This window comes from Sciurus carolinensis, chromosome 4, assembly GCF_902686445.1.
Source record: "Sciurus carolinensis chromosome 4, mSciCar1.2, whole genome shotgun sequence".
Taxonomy (NCBI): Eukaryota; Metazoa; Chordata; class Mammalia; order Rodentia; family Sciuridae; genus Sciurus; species Sciurus carolinensis.
This window is the reverse complement of record NC_062216.1, coordinates 116,359,398-116,384,076: the sequence shown is the minus strand read 5'-3', so window position 1 is coordinate 116,384,076 and position 24,679 is coordinate 116,359,398. Positions and strand designations below refer to the sequence as shown.

The 24,679-nt window shown below is 45.2% G+C and overlaps 3 protein-coding genes across 11 annotated transcripts in view; 1 reads left to right on the top strand and 2 right to left on the bottom strand.

The window, feature by feature from the left end:
- Ikzf4 (IKAROS family zinc finger 4) overlaps positions 1 to 17,100 on the bottom strand; it is a 29,213-nt gene extending 12,113 nt beyond the window's left edge. Inside the window, exons 1-6 of one of the 8 annotated variants that reach the window (XM_047551272.1) lie at positions 16,884 to 17,100; positions 13,020 to 13,097; positions 6,370 to 6,420; positions 5,012 to 5,099; positions 2,584 to 2,733; positions 777 to 870 (exon numbers count right to left, since the gene is read on the bottom strand). In XM_047551272.1, the coding sequence (XP_047407228.1) occupies positions 777 to 870; positions 2,584 to 2,670 (181 nt within the window). In that variant the 5' untranslated portion in view covers positions 2,671 to 2,733; positions 5,012 to 5,099; positions 6,370 to 6,420; positions 13,020 to 13,097; positions 16,884 to 17,100. Of the gene's footprint in view, positions 1 to 776; positions 871 to 2,583; positions 2,734 to 5,011; positions 5,100 to 6,369; positions 6,421 to 13,019; positions 13,204 to 16,883 lie in introns of those variants that run through there. The other 7 variants (XM_047551273.1, XM_047551274.1, XM_047551278.1 and 4 more) reach the window with 7 other exon arrangements.
- Positions 17,101 to 17,759: 659 nt separating this feature from the next.
- On the bottom strand, positions 17,760 to 22,034 carry Suox (sulfite oxidase). 2 transcript variants are annotated; one of them, XM_047548186.1, is made up of 4 exons: positions 21,906 to 22,034; positions 20,366 to 20,428; positions 19,919 to 20,096; positions 17,760 to 19,675 (listed from the first exon to the last, which is right to left on the bottom strand). In XM_047548186.1, exons 2-4 carry the CDS (start codon positions 20,416 to 20,418, stop codon positions 18,266 to 18,268), a joined length of 1,641 nt encoding a protein of 546 aa, XP_047404142.1. In that variant the 5' UTR covers positions 20,419 to 20,428; positions 21,906 to 22,034; the 3' UTR covers positions 17,760 to 18,265. The 2 variants fall into 2 exon arrangements, with proteins under 2 accessions (XP_047404142.1, XP_047404141.1); XM_047548185.1 differs by having other exon boundaries at positions 20,366 to 20,490; positions 21,906 to 21,978.
- Pmel (premelanosome protein) overlaps positions 21,857 to 24,679 on the top strand; it is a 40,994-nt gene continuing 38,171 nt past the window's right edge. The window contains exons 1-2 of the mRNA XM_047548180.1: positions 21,857 to 22,450; positions 23,544 to 23,597. The gene's annotated coding sequence lies outside the window, so the exon portion shown is untranslated. The remainder of the gene's footprint in view (positions 22,451 to 23,543; positions 23,598 to 24,679) is intronic.

Sequence of the window (24,679 nt, the reverse complement as noted above, 5' to 3'; positions counted from 1 at the left end):
CCCAGATAAATGAATTATCTTCTTTAATCTTTAAAACAACCCTATGAAATAATATTGTGTTAATTTTTCAGATGAGAAACCACAAAAAAGATTATGTTACTTGTCTAAGGTCACATAGCTGGTAGTAGTAGAGCTGGGATCGGATCACAGACAGTAAATACCCAGTACTTAACCATAACTTGTATAGTCAACTGGGAGTCACGGTTCCAGGGGGAGAGTTAGGTCGATTACACTTTTGAAATTCAGCAAATATTTGAGTATTCCAGAAAGGTGATCTGAGTCCAGTCACATATTTACTATTTGGTATTCCCTTGAGAATTAAATAATCAGCTTACCCTCAATATATTCATTTTAATTTCTTGATAAATTGCTTTGTAAAATGCTTTTTGAGATTATCATAATGCTTTTAAAAATCAGATAACATACCTGAAAATATGAGTGTCTTTAAAAAAATCCCTCCTCCCCACAATCTTCTGCACAAATATGAGTGAAATAAAAACACATGTAGATAAACACATACACAGACACAAAGCAATATGTAGATACACAGAAAGAGAATAAAGAGAACATACCTACTGGAATAAACATACCCATAGCCTTCTATATTATCTGCTAACATGAACATGCATGGATGTGTGCACACAGGCCTAAATATGGAAGAGAGAGAGAGAGAGAGAGAGAGAGAGAGAGAGAGAGAGAGAGAGAAACCCTAAAATTTATCCCTAAAGTCCACCTATTAGTATTTTACCCAATTGCCCAGCTATGCACATACTTACTTTCACAAAATAAAGATTCCATTATAAAATGGTTGGAGTCTTGGGCCTGAGGCAAGAAATCCGGAACACACCCTCCTGAGGGATCCCTCTCCAGCTTTGGTCAGTGGGAAGAAAACAACCACTCAGGACTTTGGGACCATTTCCCATTCATATCCTCTCCTAAGAGTCCCATTTCCCCCATGCTATCCCATCAAAGCCTGAGGAAATTTGTTCACTATCTATAGAAAAAGCCTTATAGCTTGAATCTGAGTTTTTCCAGCTGGGACTCTTTAGGTGAGCCATGGTTTCTTTAAAAAGTTGCCTGAAATCAGAACCACACACATATCATGAAATGAGCATCTCAGGACTGTGGGTTAAGACTTGTGGACTCAGACCTAGTTTTAAAATATGACCTTTCAACTAAGTGTAGGATTACTAAGGTTAGAAAGTCTGAAAAAGGCATCTTCTTATTCCTTTTCAAATGTTAGTGATGACTTGCTCCAAATCACTTGATGTTAGTATCAGGGGAAGAACAGGGCCTGGTACTGAGGCCTTGATCCTAAAAGGATGCATGAGCTTGGTGGAAATCCATAGCTGGCATCAGCTTACCAGGCCTGAGGCTGCCTTGTGAGGTCAGGGGCTTGCTATATCCTTAAAGGAATAATTAAGGACACTGAGGAGAAAGTATCTGTGACTTTCCCAATTAAAGCCTGGAAACAGATGAGAAAGTAGGAGCCTCAAGTCACACCAGTAATTCCAGAGGCTTGTTGATGGTATTGCCCTCCCTAGGATAAAGGTAAGAGGGAAAACAGGCTTAAGTTTACTTTCATGGGACTAAAACATAAGAAGAATTTATTTTGGGGGGCCAGGAAGTATTTGTGGGGCTCCAGGGATTTTAAATTCTAGCCAGAGGGTGAAGGGGACTACAGTCGGATTTAGAAAATTCAGCAGTTCCTCTCTCAGCCCCAGAAAATTCAGTGAGGGAATTTCAAATGCCTGGGACTCCCAAGAAATCCCAGACTGTCAAAGCCAAGAATTAAGGCTGTTCTCATGTCTTAGAGAAATTTTCTTGGTCAAAGTCAGCATAGATTGGCTGAACCCCCAGAGAGCAAAGCCAAATCATGAGGTTCACATCAGAGGAACTGAGAGGTAGGTAAAGGGCAGAGAAACAGAAGGGAGGGAACTGGGAAGCAGTGCACAAGCTAAATGTGTCTCACATGTTGAAGGAGACAAGCCTTGCTGCCCTTCTTCCAATCCCTTCAGAGAGTGGCTGCATCTAAGGAACAGCCATGAGCTCAGCGAGCCTCCACACTTCTCTGCAAGGGACCTCATCCTGACTGCTTTCTCTGTTGACCATGGGCTCCAGGTGGCAGGATGCTAGCCTGCTAGCAGAGAACAGTGGGTACATGAGCAAAGAAAGACGCCCATCACCAGCTCTATTGTGGGAAGGAGGCTGAGGCCCCTCAGATCTCCGTTCCAGGCTGAGACATTTGCTGTCAAGGCGCCTATTCCTTACTCAGTTCTTTCTACCACCCATTCCCACCCAGGTCTGCTTTGGCATTTCACCCCAGGCAGCTGTACCTCTGTCCCCAAGGCCTAATCAAGATGTCACCACAAGCTCCCACTGTCCAAGTCAATGATCTTTGCTTAGCAACACCAAACACCCTTTCCCATCCTCCGCAAGTGTAAGGAGGAACGCCCCCTCCCCCGCTACACACACACAGCCCCCATCCTCTCCCTCTCAGGCTTGGGAGTTGTTACTGAATTGGCTCCCTAGCCCCAGCACCCCCCTTCCCCCCTCCACTAGCCACCTTCTTCCTGAACTTACATTATCCTTCCCTTGCCGGTGAGACCCTGGGGTGCGAACACGGCCGCCGCCTTGGAAACGGCGAGGGAGTGCGGGTGGTGTGTGCATGTCTGCGTCTCGGTGGCAGGCAGGGGTGAGCCCAGCCACTCACCTTCCAGGAAGCGTGGATTCCTGGAAGTGAGGGGAACCGCCGTCATTTCGCAGGCAGCGGCAGCGGCACGGTGAGCAGGGGCCCACGGCTGCAGCCAGCAAGAAACAGCTCAGCCCAGAGTGTGTGTGTGTGTGTGTGTGTGTGTGTGTGTATGGGGAGAGAGAGAGAGAAAGAGAGAGAGAGAGAGAGAGAGAGAGAGAGAGAGAGAGAGAGAGAGAGAGAGAGAGAGAGAAAACACGCTTGGATGTGCTTGGGGAGGGGGCTGGAGAAAATGTATATATGTGTACTGTGGGGGGATGCTAAGCTACAGCATCCCTTTTCTAAGACAGTGAAGGGGTCTGGGGTGCCCAGGGAGGGGAGGCAGATGCTGTTGCCCTCCTGTCCAGCAGACAAAGAAGAACTGCACAACAAATGCTTGAGAGGCGAAAGAGAGAGAGAGAGAGAGAGAGAGAGAGAGAGAGAGAGAGAGAGAGAGAGAGAAAGAGAGAGAGAGAGAGAGAGAGAGAGTGTGTGTGTGTGAGAGAGAGAGAGATGGGCCTGCGGGTAGGAGGGAGAAGGGGGGGGCCCCAGGGAAGGCCCAATCCTCTGCCAGCTGGGGAAGCCAAGGCCCCAGAGGTCATGGGGCCCAGGACATGGGGCAGCTTCAAGGCTCTCCAATTGGCAGACAGCCCCTCCCCCAGCAAACTCAAGCACCGTGCTCCCTCTTCCCCTCCTCCTCCAGGAGGGAGGTCTGGGGACTGACAGCCCCCTTTCCCAGCAGTCAGAGGGCCCAGCACAATCTGGTCTCAGGATATGCTCTGTGGCCCTGAGCCCTTTCAGATCCCAGATGCCTTTCAGACTCCCCATCTTTCCTCCTTCCTGTACCCTTGGGGCTCCAGCAGCCCACAGCCCTGGATGAACCTACCCTCTTAACAGAACAAGGCCTCTGCTCCCTTCCCTTCCAGAGGAGCTGTTCACTGAGGAGCTGACCTACTTTGGAAGACTACATTTTCTAATTCCAAGAATTTGGGGATAGGAGGGGCCATGAAACTTTGGGCTGCCTACCCCTGGATCCTTTTCTCCTAAGGTTCCCTTAAACATTTCACAGTCCTAGAATACTTGGGACAAGCACTGTTCAGTCAATTCATTGCATAAGCTAGGTTTGAGCAACTCCATTTCTCTTGCAAGATAGGGAAATGTATGTGTGTGTGGATGGGAAGGGAGTATGGAGATCTATGCTATAAATTAATGGACTCCTTTTCTCTCCCATGGTAATGATCTGTGCCTTTAGAAAGAGAGAAAAAAATGGACTTTTATTTTTGTTCTTTTTGGGGGGCAGGTACTGGGGATTTGGCCTAGTAGTGCTTTACCACTGAGCTACATCCCTAGCCCATTTTATTTTTTGAGACAGAATCTCACTAATTTAGGGCCTTGCTAAGTTGCTTGAGGCTGATCTTGAACTTGCAGGTATGTATCACTACACCTGGCCAAAAAAAAAAAAAAAAAAAAAACAGACTCTGAATCAGGTTCTGTGAAGTAAAAATCTCTTTAAAGAACAGGAGAGCTACTGCCTTCATCAGTGGCCAGATGAGGGAACAAAACCTGGCATGGAGGCAGAAAGCTGTGACAACCTGAGAAGGGACTGTGGTGATTCTTAGGGGGGTTGTACACTGTAGCCCACCCCTCTGCTTCCATATCAGCCCAAGAGGGGTGGGTCAGTTGATGGGCTCTCAGATGCCCTATCTTGTTTTTCCCTTTTTCCGCTCTAAGGTAGCTGCTGATGTCTAGAATTCTCAAAGCACGGAGGAGTTTTAGGTCTCTACTCTCAATCGAGAACCATCAGCGCAGAGGCCAGTTTCTTATCTAGGAAATGCCAACCTACTCTAAGCAGGTAAAGTTTGGTTTCACAACACAGTGAAGCAAACATCCTCAGAAGTTTTCTGCTCGTATCCAGTATTTTCTAGAGACATTACTGAAAATAACTCAATGGGATATTCCCCTAGTTACCTTCATAGTTTCTCACTTGCCTACCTATGGCAGGGACTGGTTTTATCTATCTGAGTACTCCCCAGTACTAAAGAGGGTTCTGAATGCATTTCTTGCTCAGTAGTGAATAGGCTTAACTAAGCAGAAGGTAGGAGGACTGGCTGATTTCCTTAGAACCATAATTAAGTTCCACTAGTCTTTTTCAATTGGATCAGCTCATCTGATCCCTGTCATTCTGTCCAGCATGTGGCAGGTACTGAACACCTTTATCCATTCCAATTCCTTCTCTCTTATATGATAAATGGGTCAGAGTCAACATCTTATGCACATTACCTGGGTGTTGCCAATGACTCTCATGTGTGACCCACCCGTCTTGCTATCTCTCGTAGTGCATGCCAATAATTCCTTCATAGGTCCCACTCTAGAGTAAAAACAAACTACAGGTCATTACAACAATGGTGCTTGGATTTCCGATGGGGAAACTCATCACATTAAAACCTAATTCTGGTTTACCTTACCTCTAATAATCATTTCTTGCCTTGACATCCTAATGGTCCCAAAAATAATTTGTTCCATCTTAGAGACTCTTTCCTATACACTCAGAAAAGAAGCTGGATAAAGTTCCTGATTTCTTTTTATCTTGTTAAACTTGTTAAACCTGATTATTCTGATATCTCTAAAAGCCATTCATACTACATGTAATGATCTCTTCTGCCTCAGTAAGAATATTTGGCAGGTATGAAAAACTGTAACATGCTAAGACTGTGGAAAAGGATTGAGGGGAATATGAATTGGGTTATCTATCCCTACCTTCAAAGAAGGTGTAAACAGGTAGTCCATGGGCTGAATCCAGCTCATAGATAATTTTGACTTGCCTTATTGAGCATTTTCTAAAATGCTGGTAGCTAGACATAGTGGCATATACTTGTAATCAATCCCAGCTACTTAGGAGACTGAGTCAGAAAGATTACAAGTTTGGGGTCAGCCTGAGCAATTTAGGCAAACCCTGTCTCAAAATAAAAAGAACTAGGGATATAATTTAGTGGTAGGATATCTTTGAGTTTAATCCCAGTACTGAAAAAAAAGGTATTATTTAAAAATGTAATTATTTCATATAAAAATTCAGATTTCTGATTTCTTTGAAAAGTTAGAAGATACACATTTCCACGTGGCAATCACTAGTGGACAATGAATAGCTGCCGTCCCTTGAGGTATGTTCTCTAGTTCATGTCAGCCTTCCTAATCTCTTCTGCTTACTGACCTAGCCCACTTCACTCATTCATATACCTTCCTAGCCCCTGTGGGCTTTGAGGTTTGAAACACTGCTCCACTTTCTACTTGGATGGGATAAAATTTCATTTTTGGCTGGTGACCTCAGAGCACAGGAAAAAGAACCACAACTATTTTCTTCAAATCATCCCTCTAATAGCGTTCACTCATAGTCCTCTCCTATTTTCTTCCCTTTCCCTTGTTCCCCAAGAAGTCTGGGAAAGAGAGTTATTATTTCAGGGAATGTAAAATCACAAAAGGATTGCATGCCACTACCAACTACCACCAAACATGAATGTCAGCTTTGTGACTGCCGTTTAGTTATGGTGAGGTGGGGTGCCTGGGCTGAAGGCTCTCTGCCCTGCCCCACAGGACAGTGTCTGCTCCCCGCCCTGTCCAAAGGGAATACACAGAAGGCATACCAGACATATAGGAGCGGCCATTGCAGTCTTCTATGTCCATCTTAAAGAGATCTATTAAAAGAGAAAACAGCTGCTATTAGAAGCCAGATCTGGGAAAGGATAAGATTTTTCTTTTAACATTCTGGAGTGAGCAAGAAACCTAGAAGATCACTTAAGTTTGGTCTGAACTTTCCTAAAGAAAAACCTCATGTTTTGTCCTGGTGAGAGAAATAATGTACCCTGCCTTACAAACTCCAAGATTTCCTCCTACCTACAATCTCTTCAGGCCTCCTCAGCCTTTGGGGTAGAAATACTACCTTGATCTAGAATGGTCTTGGGTTTTGAGAGTATACCTTCTCTCTTCAGTAGAGGTGATGCCATGGGGGATAGTTTATACTTCAGCCCTTAAGAGGTGAAGAAACAGCCTCATAGAGATGCCAAACCTCAGTTAAGGAGGAGCAGGAAGAAAAATAAGCTCAATTCAGTCTTTCATGGGATAATTTTATTTTTTATTTTTTATTTTGCGGGGAGTGGGGTTACCAGGGATTGAACTCAGGAGCACTTGACCACTGAGCCACATCCCTGCCCTATTTTGTGTTTTATTTAGAGACAGGGATTCACTGAGTTGCTGAGCACCTTGCTTTTGCTGAGGTTGACTTTGAACTTGCAATCCTCCTGCCTCAGCCTCCGCATCTACTGGGATTACAGGTATGTGCCACCTCACCTGGCCATGGGATTCTTTTTGTTGTTGTATAGCAGACGGTGGGATGACAGGAAGGTAGAATATGGTAGAAAGAAGCCCACTTCAGGGTTCAGTGATACGTTCTCTACTGAAGGTATAAACAAATTTTGGTGTGTGTGGGGCGTGCTAGAGATTGAACCAGAGCCCTATATGTACTAAGCACAGGCTCTACCACTGAGCTACATTCCAGCCCTTTTTATTTTGAAATAGGGTCTCACCATATTGTCCTTGTCTTGAAGTATCCATCCTCCTGCCTCAGCTACTGTGTAGCTGAGATTAAAAACATAACATACCAGCCCTAGCTTAAACAAACCTTTTAAGTAGCTTTCCACACCCTCTGTTCAATTATTTTGCTATGCTTATTTTTTAAAAAGCAGATGGGTGGATTCAAAATGCAGGTTAGTCTATTTGAGGTAAGGTGAGCAGTAACTGGCAGTACAGTATTAAACTAATAACTGGGCTGGGGATATAGCTTATTCAGTTGGAAGAGTATTTGCCTTGCATGTACAAGGCCCTGGGTTCAATCCCCAATACTACCATCACTATCACCACCACCAACAACAAAAAAACTAACAACTCAGAACAGGACTGGGGATGCAGTCCAGTGGTAGTACACTTGCCTAGTGTGCATGAGGCCCTGGGTTTGATACTCAGCAAAGAAAAACAAAAAACTGGAGAACATTTAAAAGTGATAATTTGTTGCAATGAATTATCTCCATAGGAGAAACATTTGAGAGGAGGGGAGAAATCTAGCTGGTGAAATTTTAAATACATTTAAAATTGCTTTTACCACTCATCTAATAAAAAATAAATGCTCCAGAGGCAGATTTGGTGGAGCAAAATGGGGCAAGGGAACAGCCTGAGCTATCGCCAGAATTCTTAAACTCTTTGAAAACTGTCAGAGGCAGACAGATGAAAATTTGGTTCGCCTGTAATACTACACTGAGAGAGGTAGGGAGAGTTAGAGAGTACATGGAGGTACACAGGGGAGAAATAGATTTTCTTGCCCCTTCCTCATTCTTATCTGGAGGAAGACTCATGAGAAACCCTGAAACTTGGGTTTAACTTCATTCTGCAAAGTAACTCTCCCTTATATTTCATCAGAAAGATTTGTAGTCTCAAACCTATTTCCCTAGGAAGCTTAACTGTGAGGGGAAAATTCTCCACATTTATACTTGACCCCTCTTTCCTTCTTTATTCCTCTCTCTCTCTCTCTTTTCTTTCTCTCTCCTCCCTGCTCACTGAGCCACATCCCCACTCCTTTTTATTGTTTTTGAGACAGGGTCTTGCTAATTTGCTAAGGGTCTTGCTAAACTGCTGAAGTTGGTCTGGAATTTGTGATCTTCTTGCCTGAGCCTACCAAGTCACTGGAATTTCAGACATGTGCCACCATTTTGGTCCTGGGGATTGAACTCAAGAGCACTTTACCACTGAAGTATATCCTCAGCACTTTTTATTTTTTATTTTAAGACACAGTCTTGATAAGTTGCCCTGGCTGGCCTCTAACTTGCGATCCTCCTGCCTCAGCCTGTGGGGTTGCTGGGATTACAGGTGTGTGCTACCATGCCCAGATAGGGGCCTCTTACATTTCCAAATCATTAGTTTCATAAATGCCCTTTGGAATTTTTCAAAACATCTGCAAAGTTTGAAGTGTCATTAATTACTTCTTTCACACATATTCTCATATTGAAGAGGTAAGGGTAAGCAAGATTTCCTCCATTTCCTGCTTAGGGAAACTGAGGCTCAGAGCAGTTAAGTTGTTTGTCCCTTAACTCACAGTGAGACATACACACACAGACAGTGTTGCATTAGCATATTTCTCCCTGTGGAGCCAGTTCAACTTGTTCTTCATTATTTTTTTGGTACTGAAGATTGAACCTAGAGGCGCTCTACTACTGAGCTACATTCCCAGTCCTCTTTATTTTTTTATTTTGAGACAGGGTGTCACTAAGTTGCCCAGGCTGGCCTTAAACTTGTGATCCCCTGCCTCAAGCTCCCCAGTAGCTGGAATTATAGGTGTGCACCACTATGCCTGGTTCTCCTATTTTTTGTGGGGGGAGTTACTGGGGCTTGAACCCAGGGATGCTTAACCACTGAGCCACATCCCCAGCCCTTTTTATTTTATTTTATTTTATTTTGACACAGTGTCTCACTAAGTTGCTGAAGCTGGTCTTGAACTTGGGATCCTCCTGCCTCAGCTTCCCAACTCAGTGGGATTATAGGCGTGCATCACTATGCTCAGCTTTTCTACTTCTTAATTGCTCTTAACAGGTGTTCTGTGACACATCTTAGGCAAAATCAGTACTTAGCTGCTTTCAACTACTCTAAATGCCAAGTTGTTGATTCTGGAAGTTAGAGGTGTTGAGACTCTGCTGTCCTCAGTCCTGGTTTTCTGAAAGCTAGGAGCAAATCAGCAGATGTACTTCTTGTTTTGCTCAAATCTCCCTTCAGCACATCCCTCCATTCTCCCCCCCTCAAAGCCCTTCCTCCCCTACCTGCCCAGGCAGGCAGATCTTAGTGTCTCCTTAGAGGAACTGGGTCAAATTAGTGCCAACATTACAGGAGGAGGAGGTTAAGAGAGAGAAATTAGTTATATAAGACAGGTTTGGCTCAAAGATCTTGGAAGGAAAGTAGCTTTAAAGCAATATAAACGTCATCCAGTGATGGAGGTAGGCACATATGTACTGTGAATTCAGCTCAGTGAGCTGAATGCAAACCAACTAGAAACAACCAGTTTCCCAATTCAAACAGAAGTACCTGTGATCAGAGAGCAAAGATTGGTCATTGTAACCTCTAGAGACACAGATCTTCCCAGATCACCCTTGCCCCCCATTTCCCGGTGATGGAGGGGCTCACACATGCTAGGCAAGCACTCTACCACTGAGGAATAGCCCTAGCCCTTCAGATTCTTTTTTTTTTTTTTCTTTTTAGTTGTAGATGGACATAATACCTTTATTTTATATATTTATTTTTCCAACCTCTTTTTTTGGTATCAGGGGTTAAACCCAGGGGCATTCAACCACTGAGTCACATCCCCAGCCCTTTTTTTTAAAAAATATTTTGAGTTGTAGTTGGATACAATACCTTTATTTTATTTTATTTATTTTTATGTGATGCTGAGGATCAAACCCAGTGCCTCACACATGTGAGGTAAGCACTCCACTGCTGAGTCCCAGCCCCAACCCCCAACCCTTTTTATATTTTATTTAGAGACAGGGTCCTGCTAAGTTGCTTAGAGTCTTGTTAAATTGCTTACTGACTCTCTAAGTTGCTGAGGCTGCCTCTGAACTCGTGATCCTCCTGCCTCAGCCTCCAGAGCCGCTGGGATTGTAGTCATGTACCACCACAACTGGCTTATTTATTTTTATGTGGTACTGAGGATGGAACCCAGTGCCTCACATGTGCGAGGTAAGTGCTCTACCACTGAGCCACAAACCCAGCCCTCTCCACATTCTTTTGAATCCACTTGTCATCATAACAAGAGTCTTCCATGGCTTTGGCTTTCTCCCATTAAAGTGATATCACATTTGGGCAAGAATGGTTCCTTTCTAGAGAGAAAATTTCCCAGCAGACTCCCTGACAAGCAGAATTGAGGATTAGTTCAGGGTCTGACTTCCAAGAACAGGTTGGGCATCAGCCACCATGACCATCTCTCCTAAAACATTCCCATAACTCTAACTACTGGTTACAAAAGTGTGAGAAAATCAAGTTTTCTTTGTTTTGTGACTCTAAAAGACTAAAATAATGAACACTCTTCAAATCCTCCAAAGAATCCTGTTTGATTCAATGATATTCTGAAGGATATGGAAAATGACAACCCTCCCACACCAAGACAGTGTGACCCAGGAGGAGGGAGGGAGGAAGAAGGTTAAACATAAATCCTTTTCCAGTGACAAGACAATCCCTGGGAAGGAGGCAAACATCAATCCTAAAATGCCAGTCCCTGGGAAGAGGACAAATATTGATCTTTTCCCAGTAAATTCTTTCCCAGTGACAATGAAGCCACACATTAATCCTGTCCCAGTGACAATACAATGACCCCTGAAGGATAAGATAAGCACTGGGCCTGAGCTCTGAACCCTCCATTCTTGCCCAGTAAAAACAAGTTGCAAATTTTTACAACCTTTCTCCTGAATGCCCAAACTGACACTTTCTGTTGAAGTGATTAAGTCACCACTCAGTCTAACCTATAAAAACCCTCACCCCTTCTGTAACTGGGGGCCATTTTCTACCCAGAAAGTGAGCCCCTCTGATGCCTGATTCCAATACTGAATAAAATGCACTGCTGATCCATGAGGTCTGTTCCCATCCTGGTTATTTGTGCTTTCATTTTGATGCTGAAACCATATTGGCTTTTTTGCTTCATACTCTAAAATTGGAATTTAAAACACAGTCATAAGCCAGATAGGGTGGTGCTTGACTGTAATCTCAGCTACTTGGGAGGCTGATGCAGGAGGATTGCAAATTCAAGGTCAGCTTCAGCAACTTAGTGAGATTCGTCTCAAAATTAAAAGTAAAATGTGCTGGGACCTGGAGGGGTGACATATGCCTGTAATTCCAGCTACTCAGGAGGCTGAGACAGGAGGATCACAAGTTTAAGGCCAGCCTACTTAGCAGGCCCTAAGCAACTTAGTGAGACCCTGTCTCAAAATAAAATACAGAGTTCAAAGCCAGCCTTAGCAGAAGCGAGGCTATAAGCAACTCAGTGAGACCCTGTCTTTAAATAAAATAAAAAAATAGGGCTGGGGGGTGTGGCTCAGTGGTTTAGTGCCCCTGAGCTCAATCCCCAGTACCCCCCTGCCAAAATAAATAAAGAAATAAAATTTAAAAAGAAATAAGAAGGGCTGGGGATATAGCTCAGTTGGTAGTGTTCTTGCCTCCTAAGCACAAGGCCCTGGGTTCAATCCCCCCAGCACTGAAAAAAAAAAAAAAAGAAATAAAAATACAGAAAGGGCTGGGGATGTAGCTCAGTGGTTAAGTGCCCCTGGGTTCAATCCCCAGTACCCAATCCAACCAACCAACCAACCAACCACATTCATTGGGGCTGGGGTTGTAGCCCAACAGTAAACATTCATCTAGCATGTGCAAGGTCGTGGGTTCAATCCTCAGCACTGAAAAAAGTAAAAAAATAAAAAATAAAACATGCTCATTGTGACCTAATGGGTAGAAAGGTGGCAAGGAGAATGTTCAGAAAGAGGGTACAGATGGACACAGAGGCAAGGCTCCATGTCATCCTTTTGGTTATTATTCCCAAACTACAGCTGGAAGAAGTGGAACTTTTTCTCTGGTTTCCATTAGGACCTGGGTTCTGAGGTGGAGTCCAGTGATTTTAACAAGAAAGAACTTCCTACATGCCTTGGGTGTGAGTAGTTCCAGTACTCCAAGTAGACCAAACCCATAGCATCATCCTCTCCTGTCTGTGCCTTCCTGAACTGAATGAGATATGAGCAAAAATATGTTGGAGTTATATAGTTGGCTCTATTCTCTATCAAGGCTTTGCAGACTTGGGGACAGGGAAAGGGCTGGGAAAGAAATGGAATTAAGCATTGTCCTGCAAACTGCATGCCCCTTTCCAAAAACCAGACCTAGACATGGAGCAAGTTGAAGCTCTGAAATGATCTTTAGGATGAACCTAGAAGTTTCTGAAGGAAACTCAGCAATCTTTGTTTATCTCATGTGTCATGATAGCAGAAAGATCTCAGTTTTTTTTTATCAGGCTGTAGATGGTGGCCTTCTACAACTTAGACAATAGACAGATGATATTCTGTCTATTATCTAATACAGATGAAGACGGTACAACTTTATTATCCAAATGCTTGGAGAGCAGAGCAGAGGGTATGAATTCCCAGTCATCCTTGGAATGGCTAGTCTCTAAAATAAGAAAGGGTAAGAGGTAGAAACAACACCCAGGCAAGGGGAATAATATCACCTCATTGTCTCTTTTCAGATCTCAGATGAACACATATTTTCTCTTGTTCTTTGTGCTTCCCCGTTTTCCTTATGCAGGCTGTGGAAGAGAGAGAAGACTGAGGTTTATGGGTAGAAGGAGAAACAATCCCATGTCCCACTTCAGGATGTAAAGAACTAAAGAAAAGGGCCAATTTAACACTTTAAATCACTTGGTGTTATGCGTGAGATGATACTTTCTGGATTTTTTTGATATGCCCCTGAGTATACAAGTCCTGCATTTATGGAAAGGCCCCACAAGGTCACTGCTGTTCAGTTGTAGGGTTGGGCAGTTGGAGAAAATAGAACAGGGGAGTTCAATTTGAGTTTTATAATAATCACACTTTTTTTTTTTTTTTTGATATGGGGATTGAACCTGAAGGCACTTAACCACTAAGCTACATCCCAGCCATTTTTATATTTTATTTAGAGACAGGGTCCTGCTGAGTTGCTTAGGGCCTCGGCTAAGTTGCAGAGGCTGGCTTTCCTGCCTCAGCCTCCTAAATCACTGGGATTAGAAGCATGTGCCACCACATCTGGCTAATAATCAGTTTTGAAGCCAAAGTTTCTCAAAATAGGAATAGTTGACTCTCAAGTGTCTGAAAATACTATTAACTATCTGATTGAGATAAGGTGACAAAATAACAAAAATGTGGAAGAGATGGGAACGACTGTCTATGGTGGCGATTCTGGCCATTAGTCCCTAATACGTGCTAATAAAAAGAGCTCACTTTGGGACTGGGAATATGGCTCAGTGGTAGAGTACTTGTCTGGTAGGTGTGAGGCCATAGGTTTGATCCCCCAGAATTGTAAAAAAAGAGAGAGAGATAGAAAGAGAAAAGGGGGAAAAAAAAAAAAGCTTCCTTTTGTTTGGGTCATAAAAATATTTTTAGGTTTCTTTGCTAACAAAGACTCTAGCTTTGACAAGCCAGTTTGATAAGCCTCTCTTCTTTCTATGGAGGGCCTAGGATAGGTGTGCTCCAGGTGGAACGTGGGGAATCTTCAAGTTGGAATGGAGTTGAGATGATCTCCAATCTCACGATTTTTAACAGAAGAAACTAAGCCCAGTCATTTATTTGGTTGGCAATAGAAGCAGCACAATTAGAACCCTCCAGTGGTTCTCTCGTCTGGAGTACAAAGTTTAATCTCACTCCAGCTAGAAGGTTTGGGTCATCCTGCTTTCTTTCTTAGGTTATAAGGTGAACAGTTTTTAGAGCTGCAACTTGGTGATTTAAATCTTTGAACTGGAAACAAGGGTTTATGCACAAGAGAAAAACTAATCCTCTTACTTCCATGTCTCTTTTCAGAAATTATGGGCCTGAGGAAAACGCCAAACTAAGTCTGATGCTAAGTCTTGTTATGATAGAACAACATTCCTTGATTTAGGGATTATCCAGTATATGCATTGCATCAGAGTCAACAAGGTGGATCCAATACCCAGGGATCAGGTCATTCATAATCAGCAGTATACTTTTAAAGATGTTTTTGTCTGATAAACTTTGACCCTGTCTCTCTGTTTCCAGAACAGAGTTCATAACTCTTCTAAGAAAAGAAGGCAAATCAAAGAGCCTGGAATTCAAAGTTTTCTCCAGCAAGCAGTCAAGAGACCAATAAAAAAAGGGAGTCCCTCTGCTGTGGCATTGTCCACACCAACAGGGTCCCATATTCTTGTTCCTGCAGAGTAAAATGAGGCTAGAAATACCTGCCCAACAATAACTTATCTTTATTTAATTTCCTTAACTAGTGTGGCTGGGGTGAGGTGGGTAAAGAGAGTGAGGGAGATAGTGAACCAATCTGAGAGTAAAGAATTCCTTTGTAGGGGCTGGGGTAGGGTATAAGATAGGATAAGTTTCTCCCATGCTGGGAAGTACAAGTTGCAGATTTGAATCTAAGAGGAAATGAAGAAGAAACGTTCAGTTGCATTTTCATTGGAAAAAAGTCATGACTTATTTCTGAGCACATCCTAAAATATGCCTTGCCTTTAACCTACTGAGAGGAAGAGAACTGCCTAGAAGCCACAATTGAACTAACTAACTGCACTAGTGGCCATAAAAACATTATATCTTGTGCATGAGACATCAACATCTGTTGGCTAGGGCAAGATACAATTCCGAGGCTGCCAAAAAGAGGGAAGCTCCCACTACCCTAGGGATCACTCCAGAAGCTACAGTGAAACCTCTCTACTCCCCAATAGTAGGACTATTTTCTTCCAAGACTTTATCTCAGGAGTCACTCATCTGACTGTTCTCAAGATCCAAGGGGCTATCTAGATTCTGGCTTTAGGCTGTTAGTAGGGAAGGCTGAAGTTCCTTGCACACTGACCTACTGGTAGGCCCATGTGATGAGGAATTACTAGCCAGGCATTTAAAAAAAATACATTTTTTAGTTGTAGATGGGTACAATACATTTATTTTTTTGTGGTGCTGAGGATGGAACCCAGTGTCTCACATATGCCAGGCAAGCACTCCACCACTGAGCCACAACCCCAGCCCATAGCTGGGCATTTCTTATACGCCTATTAATCAAGGCACTAGGCTTTCTAAGATTGTCTTACTTAGCCTTTTATCTGGCCCCTTCCTCACAAATCTGATTTAACTGGAAGTATTCAAGGAAGTCAAGACACCTGTTTTTCATGCTTCCTAAGGATACGAATGTGTACTTTCACACAAGCAAAATAAGCAGTATCAGTAAGGGGAGACAGCCAGGTTCCAATGGTCTTCCTGCTAGCCATGGGGATGGAAGACCTAGAGCTGACAGGTGAGCAGGTCAGAAACGTACCAAAGTCACCATGGATACTTTGAGGGGTCAGACCAAGAAGACAGGTAAAATAGGAGTTACCAGACATCTAAGAGCAGATAAGAGTCACACAGTAGATAATTTTACTTATGCGAGAAGGAAAAGAGGGAAAGGAAGGTAAGCAAAGCTTGACAGGCAAGTTGGTAATGCATCCAATCTTCCTGGAAGCAGTAGGTAAATTCTTGATCTTGGAGGGGTGAATGGGATATCTCAGTTCTCAAACATCTCATATCTAAAGGTCTATATTCCATTAAACATTCCACTATCCTCCAGACTGGACTAATCATCATTTAAACAAAAGAAAACAAAACAGAAATCCAATGAAAATTTAAAAGTGAAAATCTACAACTCTAGCAGACAGGGGTAAGGACATAACTGGGGATGGATCTATAGAAGGCGGCACAAGGAGGGCTGTTTTAGTATTCAGGAAGCAGGCAGGGAGTGTTCCCCGAGTGTGTAGCTCCATCTGGATGTCTTCCCTAGGGCTTCCTTGAGTGCATTTCTTTCTTAGGACTCTAATACAGTCAATCCCTTCCTTCCCAGCCTTGCTTCCCAAGTTCCCTACACTTCTCACCCCAAGCAGTACTTTAGACAGCACTCTATCCTAAGTTTCTTCTCTAACACATCTCTCCCACTTTGCTCATTGCCTCCTAGATGTTCTCACCTAGGCCTATGTCTTTTTCTCCAGCCTTCTCAATCAGAACCCCGAGTCCCTCGCTTTCTTGTTCTCTGGTACCATCTCCTTTCCTCGCTGTCCCTCTGTTCCACCCTATCCCACGGAGAAGCCTCGCGCATGCCAGTTGCTCCCTTTTCTCATCTGCTTTGACCCACCTCCTGCCTTAGGACCCTCAGATCCCTCCCTGCTCCCCCTCCCCCAATACTGGGGCCTCGGGCCAAAGTGCTCCAGGCAAGCTAATGTCCCTCCCTCCTCAGCTCACGCCCCCCACCGCCCGCCCACGTCTCCCCTCACTCTACGCCCAAGCCCCTAAGGCCCCGCCCCCGTTTACTGAAGCCCCGCCCCCACTTCGTCTAAGCCCCGCCCCTCACTCACCTGAGGCGTCTCCGCGCGCGCGCGCGCGCAAGCTGTTTGGGGTGAGGAAGAGGGGGGCGGGGGTCCCCCACTCTGGCCCGGGTGGCCCAGTGCGGGGGGAGTGGGGTCACTGAGGCGGCGGCAGCCAGGCCGGAGCCGGGACCTGTGCGCTCAGCTGCGGCGGCGGCTTCATCTCCATCAGCGGCTTCACCTGAGGAGGGACCGGCCCCCCCACAAATCCCCCCCCATCGGAGCCGTTCCCCCCTCCCGAACAACTTCCGGTCCCACTACCAGGCGACAGGCTGCTGGGCCGAACGTCGAGCGCCCCCAAGCCGGGGAGACTGCTGGGGAGAAAAAAGGAGAAGAGCTAGGGGAGAGTAGCTGAGCGCCGAAAGATTCCAGTCCCAAAGGCTCTGTCGCTCCTCGAGGGTAACTCAAAGACTACCCCTTCATCTGCATCTAATTTGCAAACCAGGTGCACTTTGGGCGCCCCACTAGCTCCGACACGTCTGACTCTAGTGCCGAGTTTTGCCCTTGCCCTTCCTAAAACAATATTGATGTCAACCTCGTAGCATTCTTTGCCTTTCCTGCCAAGTGCATAGAATTAGTGGGATAGCGGTTTGAGGGGACCAAGTGTTTTTAAAATAATCTCTTCTCTTTGGGGGTATAACGGGGTCAAACACCTAGGTGACACAGCAGATGCTGACAGACCTCAAAAAAAAAAAAAAAAAAAAAAAAAAAGGAAACCCCACTCCCCACTTACCGGAGATTGCTTCTTTCCACTTCCCACCTGCTACCAACACCATTTGTTGGCTTTGGTCTAGTCTCACCTGTGCCAAAACCTCCCTCTTGAAACATGCCAACTCCCCAGGCCCAACAGGCCCCAGACTCACAATATTAAATAGACATTTTATTGATGTATTTCAATAAAGGGAGAGGGTTATGCCTTTCAATGCCCTCACAAGCCCATGACAACCCAGAGAAGCAGTAGAAAGTAGTATATATGCTTTTCTTACACACACCATACACATTCTCTGCAGAATCCAAGAAAAACAAAATGTGGTCTGGAGAGCAATAGGCACTCAGAAGTGGAGGTGGTATAGAATGAGAAAATGGTGCTTGTCTCCAGAATTATTTTTCTAGTCCTTTGCTCCAACAGTTCATACCTTCTGGCACAGGGTCAGAGGCCAGGAGGGGTATATAACATACTGTCAAAGGAGAGAGGATCCCTGAGTGGGAATGTGCAATGTGTGTACTTGGGTATGACTTAGGAAGGCACAGTACAAGTTTGTGATCCAAAAAATGGAGAGGAGGAAAAGGTTTTTCTGTGGCAGAAGGTCAAAGGATGGGTGGGGAAAGGGGTCAAGGTGGTTCTAGAATATAGATGGCTCCATTCCAGGTTCTCATGGGGTGATATGGACATGGACACGGTGCCAGGCATTACTGAGCACACCTCGCAGGTTCCAGATTGGGGCCACCGTGTCTGGCTGCACATTGTAACTGTCATCCACAGCTTTACAAACAATGTTCAATTCTTTTTGTCCAGCTGGCACAGAGGTTTGCAGCTGCCATAGACGCCAGGCCCAGGCCTTCCTGGGTGGCTGTTCTTCTCCATCCAGGTCAGCTGCATGCCAGGTTAGCCCCCCATCCAGGGACACATCCACCCGGATCACAGCCCTGCCACCACCACTCCATGCATAGCCCTTGACAGTGATCTCTCCTGGCTCTATTGTTTCTCCATCCTGAGGCTCTGTGATGGCTGACTGGATAGGGAGTTCCTGAATAGATGGAGCCGAGTCAAAATCTACAGTATCCCAGTCCACAGATGGAGAGAAGCCTTTGTAATCCCGCCGCTGCCAGTGGCTACAACTTTCCTCTGGTTCCACACTCACTCTGCCCAGCCATTTGACATGGCGGGCACCTACCACACCAGGAACCACCACCCGCACAGGAAAGCCATGGTCACGAGGCAAAGGCTGCCCATTCATCTCATATGCCAGCAAGACCTCAGCTTCGGGATCCATGGCCCGAGCCAAAGGGATAGATGCTCCATAGGCAGTCCCAGTGGGGTCTGAGTCCAGTCCCTCAAAGCAGACATGGGCCTCAGTTTCAGAAAGTTGGTGACCAGCCTGGGCTAACACATCACAGAGCCGTGCCCCAGCCCATCGTGCCGTGCTGATGGCCCCTGTTCTCCACTCTAGACCTTTTACTTCCTTGACCCGAGTCATTTCAGAGCGCCGGTTGCCAGCACACTGCAAAGTGACTGTGACCTCATGTTTGGGAAACTTGTACAAGTCGCCCAGGGATAGGGACAGTGACTGACCTCCAGGTGGTCCTACTATGTGCAAACGATAGGTGTCTGGGTCCAGGTTAGGCACAGGCAGATGATTCCGGGTGAAGAAGATAGGGTTAGGTGTGATATAGTTTTCTGTCAGCAGCTCAGGAGGAGGTTCTGCATTAAAGGGGCATTGGCTGTTGACCTTTAGAGCTGGGTGACGCATAGGATCATCAGCATAAGGGTCAGATGTCTCCAAGGTGGGAGGCACATTTTCTTCAGGGTTCAGCTCCCCAATTTTGTACTGAGCCAGTAACTCACGCACATGGGGCTGGTTGTGAACAGCATAGAGGGCCCAGAAAGGTTCTAGGGGACCCCCAGCTGCTAGCATCAACTTTGACGGTCCCCCTGGATGTAGTCCCACAAATTCTGTGACATCAAAGACCTCAGAGCCCAAAGTTACCCAGATCCCAGTCTCAGGGCTTCTGTGAGAATACACTTCCTCCTTAGTGTACAAGGGTGGTGACTCCTGAGAAGCCTGCAGGAAGGGGAGGAATGAGGCAAAAGAGAACAGAATATTAAGATATCACTCTAGCTCACTCCAAACCAACCTATAGTACTAGCCACTTGGAAATGATAGTGGCAGATGCCATCTGTACTGTGCATGGACACAATGCCAGCATGGGCTCTGTGGTAATAGCAAGAACATAAGTCACAGCCTAGGCTACTTGAGTTTACCAGAACCCCTTTGTTCTAATAATGAAGCCCCTTCTGCACTTACCCTACACCGATGGTCATGATAAGCCAATGCTGTGCCAAGGCCTAGGAGGGCCCCCATGATTCTCCATCCCCCACTGCTGGAGTTATCACCAGAAAAGTTCAGGCTGGGGTGCTGGGACTGAAATGATTCATTTGTAGAGCAGGCCTGAATGCAGAGCCTTGAGGGATTTGGCTTGAGTCTGGAAGAGAGAGATCTTAGTAGCACATATGGTCATGTGAAAGTACCAGTGAAGGTCTGGGGTATGTTTCTCCCTGGTTGGTCATTACAGTTGGAATTTAGTTTCTCCAGGAATGGGTGGGGGACAAGTGGAATGTGGCTTTACTTTTCCTCCTTGGCTACCTCTCAACTATCTTTATCTGCCAGATAAGACAACCATCTGCCAGATAAGATAGCTATCTTATCTGAGAGATATGGTGAGGGGGCAGGTACTGGGATGGGATGGCCTACCTGCAGGCCTGTCGAAGTGCTGGTACCACAGCTCTGTGCAGCAGCAGCAGCATTGTAGTAGAACTGCAGGAGGAAGATTCCGGGATTAAACCATGAAGTCCTTTGAAAGGGGATATTAGGGAGGCCTGAAGAACAGGTGGGAGGATGAAACAGAGAAAATCAGCAAGGAACTCTCTGGGAAAATGGAGACTGGAGAGTGGGCCATACAAATGGGCTCTTAGAGAAAACTTGGAGCACTTCAGAGACAAAGACTATGCCAAGAGGATGGAAGGGAATGGGCGTGGGGTGCAGAGGGGGACAGGTGCTTTTAGAATCACCTATCTTTCATCCTCCACTGTCTACTCTGTCCACTACAGGGAGCACTACCTGAAGCCAAAGGCCTAAAGGGCAAAAGACAAATGTCTACTGTCCGGTTTGCAGTTTGTTTATTTATTTATTTTGAACTGCTGGGGCTCAAACTCAGGGCCTTGCAAATGATAGACAATCACCCTATCAAAGAGCTACAGTTCCAGTTTTCTGGATAATTATTTCTGAAGTCAACAGAGGATGACTGAGGGTCAGACTGATACAAACAGGGACAAAAGGTGAAAAGGTAGTGGCAGTCCATGAATGAATAAATCCAGATTCTAGAGACAAACTACTTTGGGTTTGTAAAACTGGGTCCTGCCTTTAACCAGTTCCCTGGGCAAGGTACCAAGCCTCTCTGAACTTGTGTCCTCATCTCTGAAATGAGATCTACCTATAGAACTGATATGAAGAGTAAACAAGTAATAACATTGTCTCTGAAGGCCTTTCCCCTTCTCTCACTCCACTCCACACCCCCCAAATTGACCCCAGCTAGGAACTGGATCCTAATTCCATGTCCCCACCCCAACCTCCTCTATGCCATTCTAGTGAGCTCAGCAAATTGATGAGTAATAGCCAGGGTGTCAGAGGATGGGCTGGAGAAAGAAGTTAATTTTTCTCCTCTGTCCTGCAACATATCTTCTTCACAGCCAGTGCCTCTGAGCAGAGCACGGACCCAGGAGACTCAAAATGGGGAGGATAAGAATTGTCCCAATTGCTAATGAAATGATGGAACCCAACCAGTGAGAGATCGTCATGGGTGGGGAGGCAGAGTCTACACTTTACCCTTCGGTCATGAGACCCTCACTTACTCTGCCACCTATCCTCAATTCCAGCTGCGTTCTTGGACCAGACTGGAGTTCCAGGTTTGGGAGGGATGGCTTTCTGCAGCACTACAGAAATGCTACTCCTTGGTGGTGGACGCTTATTCCCCAGGAGCACTTCAGGTAGGAGGATATGTTCAACACTCAGGGAGAGTAGAAGGCCCTATGCCACTAACTAGCAGCTGGCACACGAAGTCTTGTATCAACACCCAGCAACCCCAAGAGCATCCAGGCATGGAGATTGAAGGCAATGGTATCTTTGTTATCCCTAAAGTTCAAAGACTCGCTGAGGGCCAAAGCCCCAGCCACCGACCCTTCTTCTCTGCCTCTGCGGCCCTCCCTCCTTTCCCTCTCCGCCGCAGCCTGCTTACCCAGCTCAGCGTCCACACCTCGGCAGTTTTACCAACCCGGCGCCTGGAGAGAGCTCGAGAAGGGGCGGGGTCGGCGCGGTGACGTGCACAGAAGCTTATAAAGGCTCCCTCACCGCCCCTCAGCCGGTACCCCACTCATTGGCCGGTCGCGGGCCGCCTCCCAGCTGCCTGGTCCGCTTGCTGGACGCGGGCCAAGGGAGGCGGCGCGCCACGAGGGCTCGGGACTGAGCTGGCAATGTGGTTTCCACTCCTGCTGCACAGCCATTGACTTCAATAAATTATAGCTCCGGTGGGCAAGAAAAGGACACCTCACTGATGTCGGGAACCCAGTGGAAGGTGACGAGGGAGCAAAAGGTTGAGCTGAGAGATGGGAAAACTGAGACGCCCCGCCCTTCCAGCTGGGGGGTCTGGGCAGAGACCGAAGAGCGTTCCCCAGGAGGCCTCCGGATCCAGCAAGTCTCCCGGTGCTGAGTTGCGTCTCTACAGATTGTGACAAGCGTCTGTTGCAACTACGAGAGCCCTGTTTGTCTTTTAGGGAAAGCAAGGTCAGTTCCTTAATTCTCTTATATCCAGGGATGACAGCAGAAATGAAGCCTCCAATAGTTGTTCCAAGACGTCGAGATTCCTTGGACTATTGAATTTTCTTGCTTTAAGTATGGAGCCAACAAGGAATAGCCATTTTTTAAATTTTGCGTAGTTTTTAAAAATCATCACCCCTTAACGAGAGAATGGCCCCAAAGTGCGAATATTATAGTCTCTTACTTCAACGTGAAGGACACTAGTGGAATAAATTTATTATCCTTATAACATTTGCGCGGGATTGAAATTTTGTCAAACCTAGTTCCTGCGCCTGGTACAAACGTATCCAACACTGCCCCCTAGAGATCAGAGGGTTGAGCTATAATCTTTATCAGTTTAAGTGAAGGTTTCATTAAATTTGTTAAGATCAATTTCCCTTCTTGCTCTCTACTAGAGCTTTTACCAGGAATCATGGACTCTGGGTTGGGATTGGAGGCTGTATTAACAAACAGAAAGGGAAAATGACAGTGAAAAGTTGATTTTGACTGTAAAGATTTTGGAAATGGAAAGATTTCCAGCCTGTGCATAATTAAATCATGGGAGAGACCTGAAGCCAGATCTATACTAATAGTTGCTTTTTTTTTTTTTTTAAGGCCTTGTTATGTGCATGTATGTTACATGAACCCCACTACTACGTAGGACTATAATATACTAATAAAAAATTATTAAGGTTCAATTACGGAAAATGCACTTCCTATACCTACTGTGGGCCACACATCCTTTACATAATTGACTGTTTCCTTTTTTCTTTGCAGTACTGGGTATAATGCTCAGGGCCTCTCCAAAGCTAGACAAATTCTCTATCCCCAGCCCTACATGATTTTTACCCCCCAGCACTGGGGATTGAACCCAGGGCCTTGAAGGTGCTAGGCAAGTGCTCTGGGCTAAGCTGCGTCCTCCAACCTTTCTTGAGGCAGGGTCTCAAAAATTTGCAGAGGCTGGCCTTGAACTTGTTGTGATCTTTCTGCCTCAGCCTTCAAAGTAGCTCAGATTATAGGAATGCACCACCACACCTGGCTACAGATGACCTTTAAACTTCAACTTTTATTCATTTTACAGGTAAAAAGAAACTGAGGCAGAGAGCACTAAGTTACTTGATCAAGGCCACAGCTGGTAAGTTGGTAGAGATGGGAACGGAATGCAGTCTGTTTGGCACCAGTACTCATTAAGATTCTTTAGAATTTAAAACTCCTCCTACAACCAACCAATCTAATCTTTTTCTGTTTTATTCCTCCTCACCCCACCTTTAAGCTGTGATGGACTGAAGGGCTTCAAGTACAGTAAGAGTCAAAAGCAGATCCAGGAAAAAGTCCCTGTTAGGGTGGGAGCCACATGAGCACTCAAAAAGCTAAATTCAGGCCAAGTGTGGTAGTGGATGCTTATAATTCCAGCAACTTGAGAGACTGAGGCAGGAGGATTCCAAGTTTGAGGCCAGTCATAGCAACTTAGTGAGACCCCCATCTCAAAATAAAATACAAAAAAGACCTAGGGATGTAGCTCAGCAGTAGAGAACCTTTGGGTTCAATCAATAGTACCACAAAAGAAAAATGAAAAAAAAAAAAAAAAAAAAAAAAAAGCAAAGCTAATTTTTAATTTTCTTCTCTGAGACTTAGTCTTCCTATAGTGCCCAGGCTGGCCTTAGCCTCTTGAGTAATAGGGATTATAGGCATATAACAGCATACTTACTTTTTTTTTAACCTCTAGGTCATGGACCTCTTTGATAAATTAACATAGCAATGCATCCTAGAAAAGTACACATACATTTTTGCCTATTACTTCAAAGAATTTATAAAAGAAAATTCCTCTAGTTACATCAATAGGCCAAGAGATTCATAGACCACACCTCCACACATATATACATCCTTTTTGTGTATGTGTGGTGCTGGGACTTTAATTCAGGTACACTTCACTACTAAGCTACATCCCCAGTCATTTTTTTTTTTTTTAAGTTGTTGACAGACCTTTCATTTTATTTATTTATTTGTATGTGATGCTGAGAATTGAACCCAGTACCTCATGCATGCTAGGCAAGCACTCTACCACTAAGCCACAACCCAGTCCCATTTTTAAATTTTATTTTGAGACGGGGGTCTCACTAAGTTACTGAAGCTGGCCTCAAATTTGTGATCCTCCTATCTCAGCCTCCTGAGTCGCTGAGATTGTAAGCATGTGCCACAATGTGGGCAACACACATA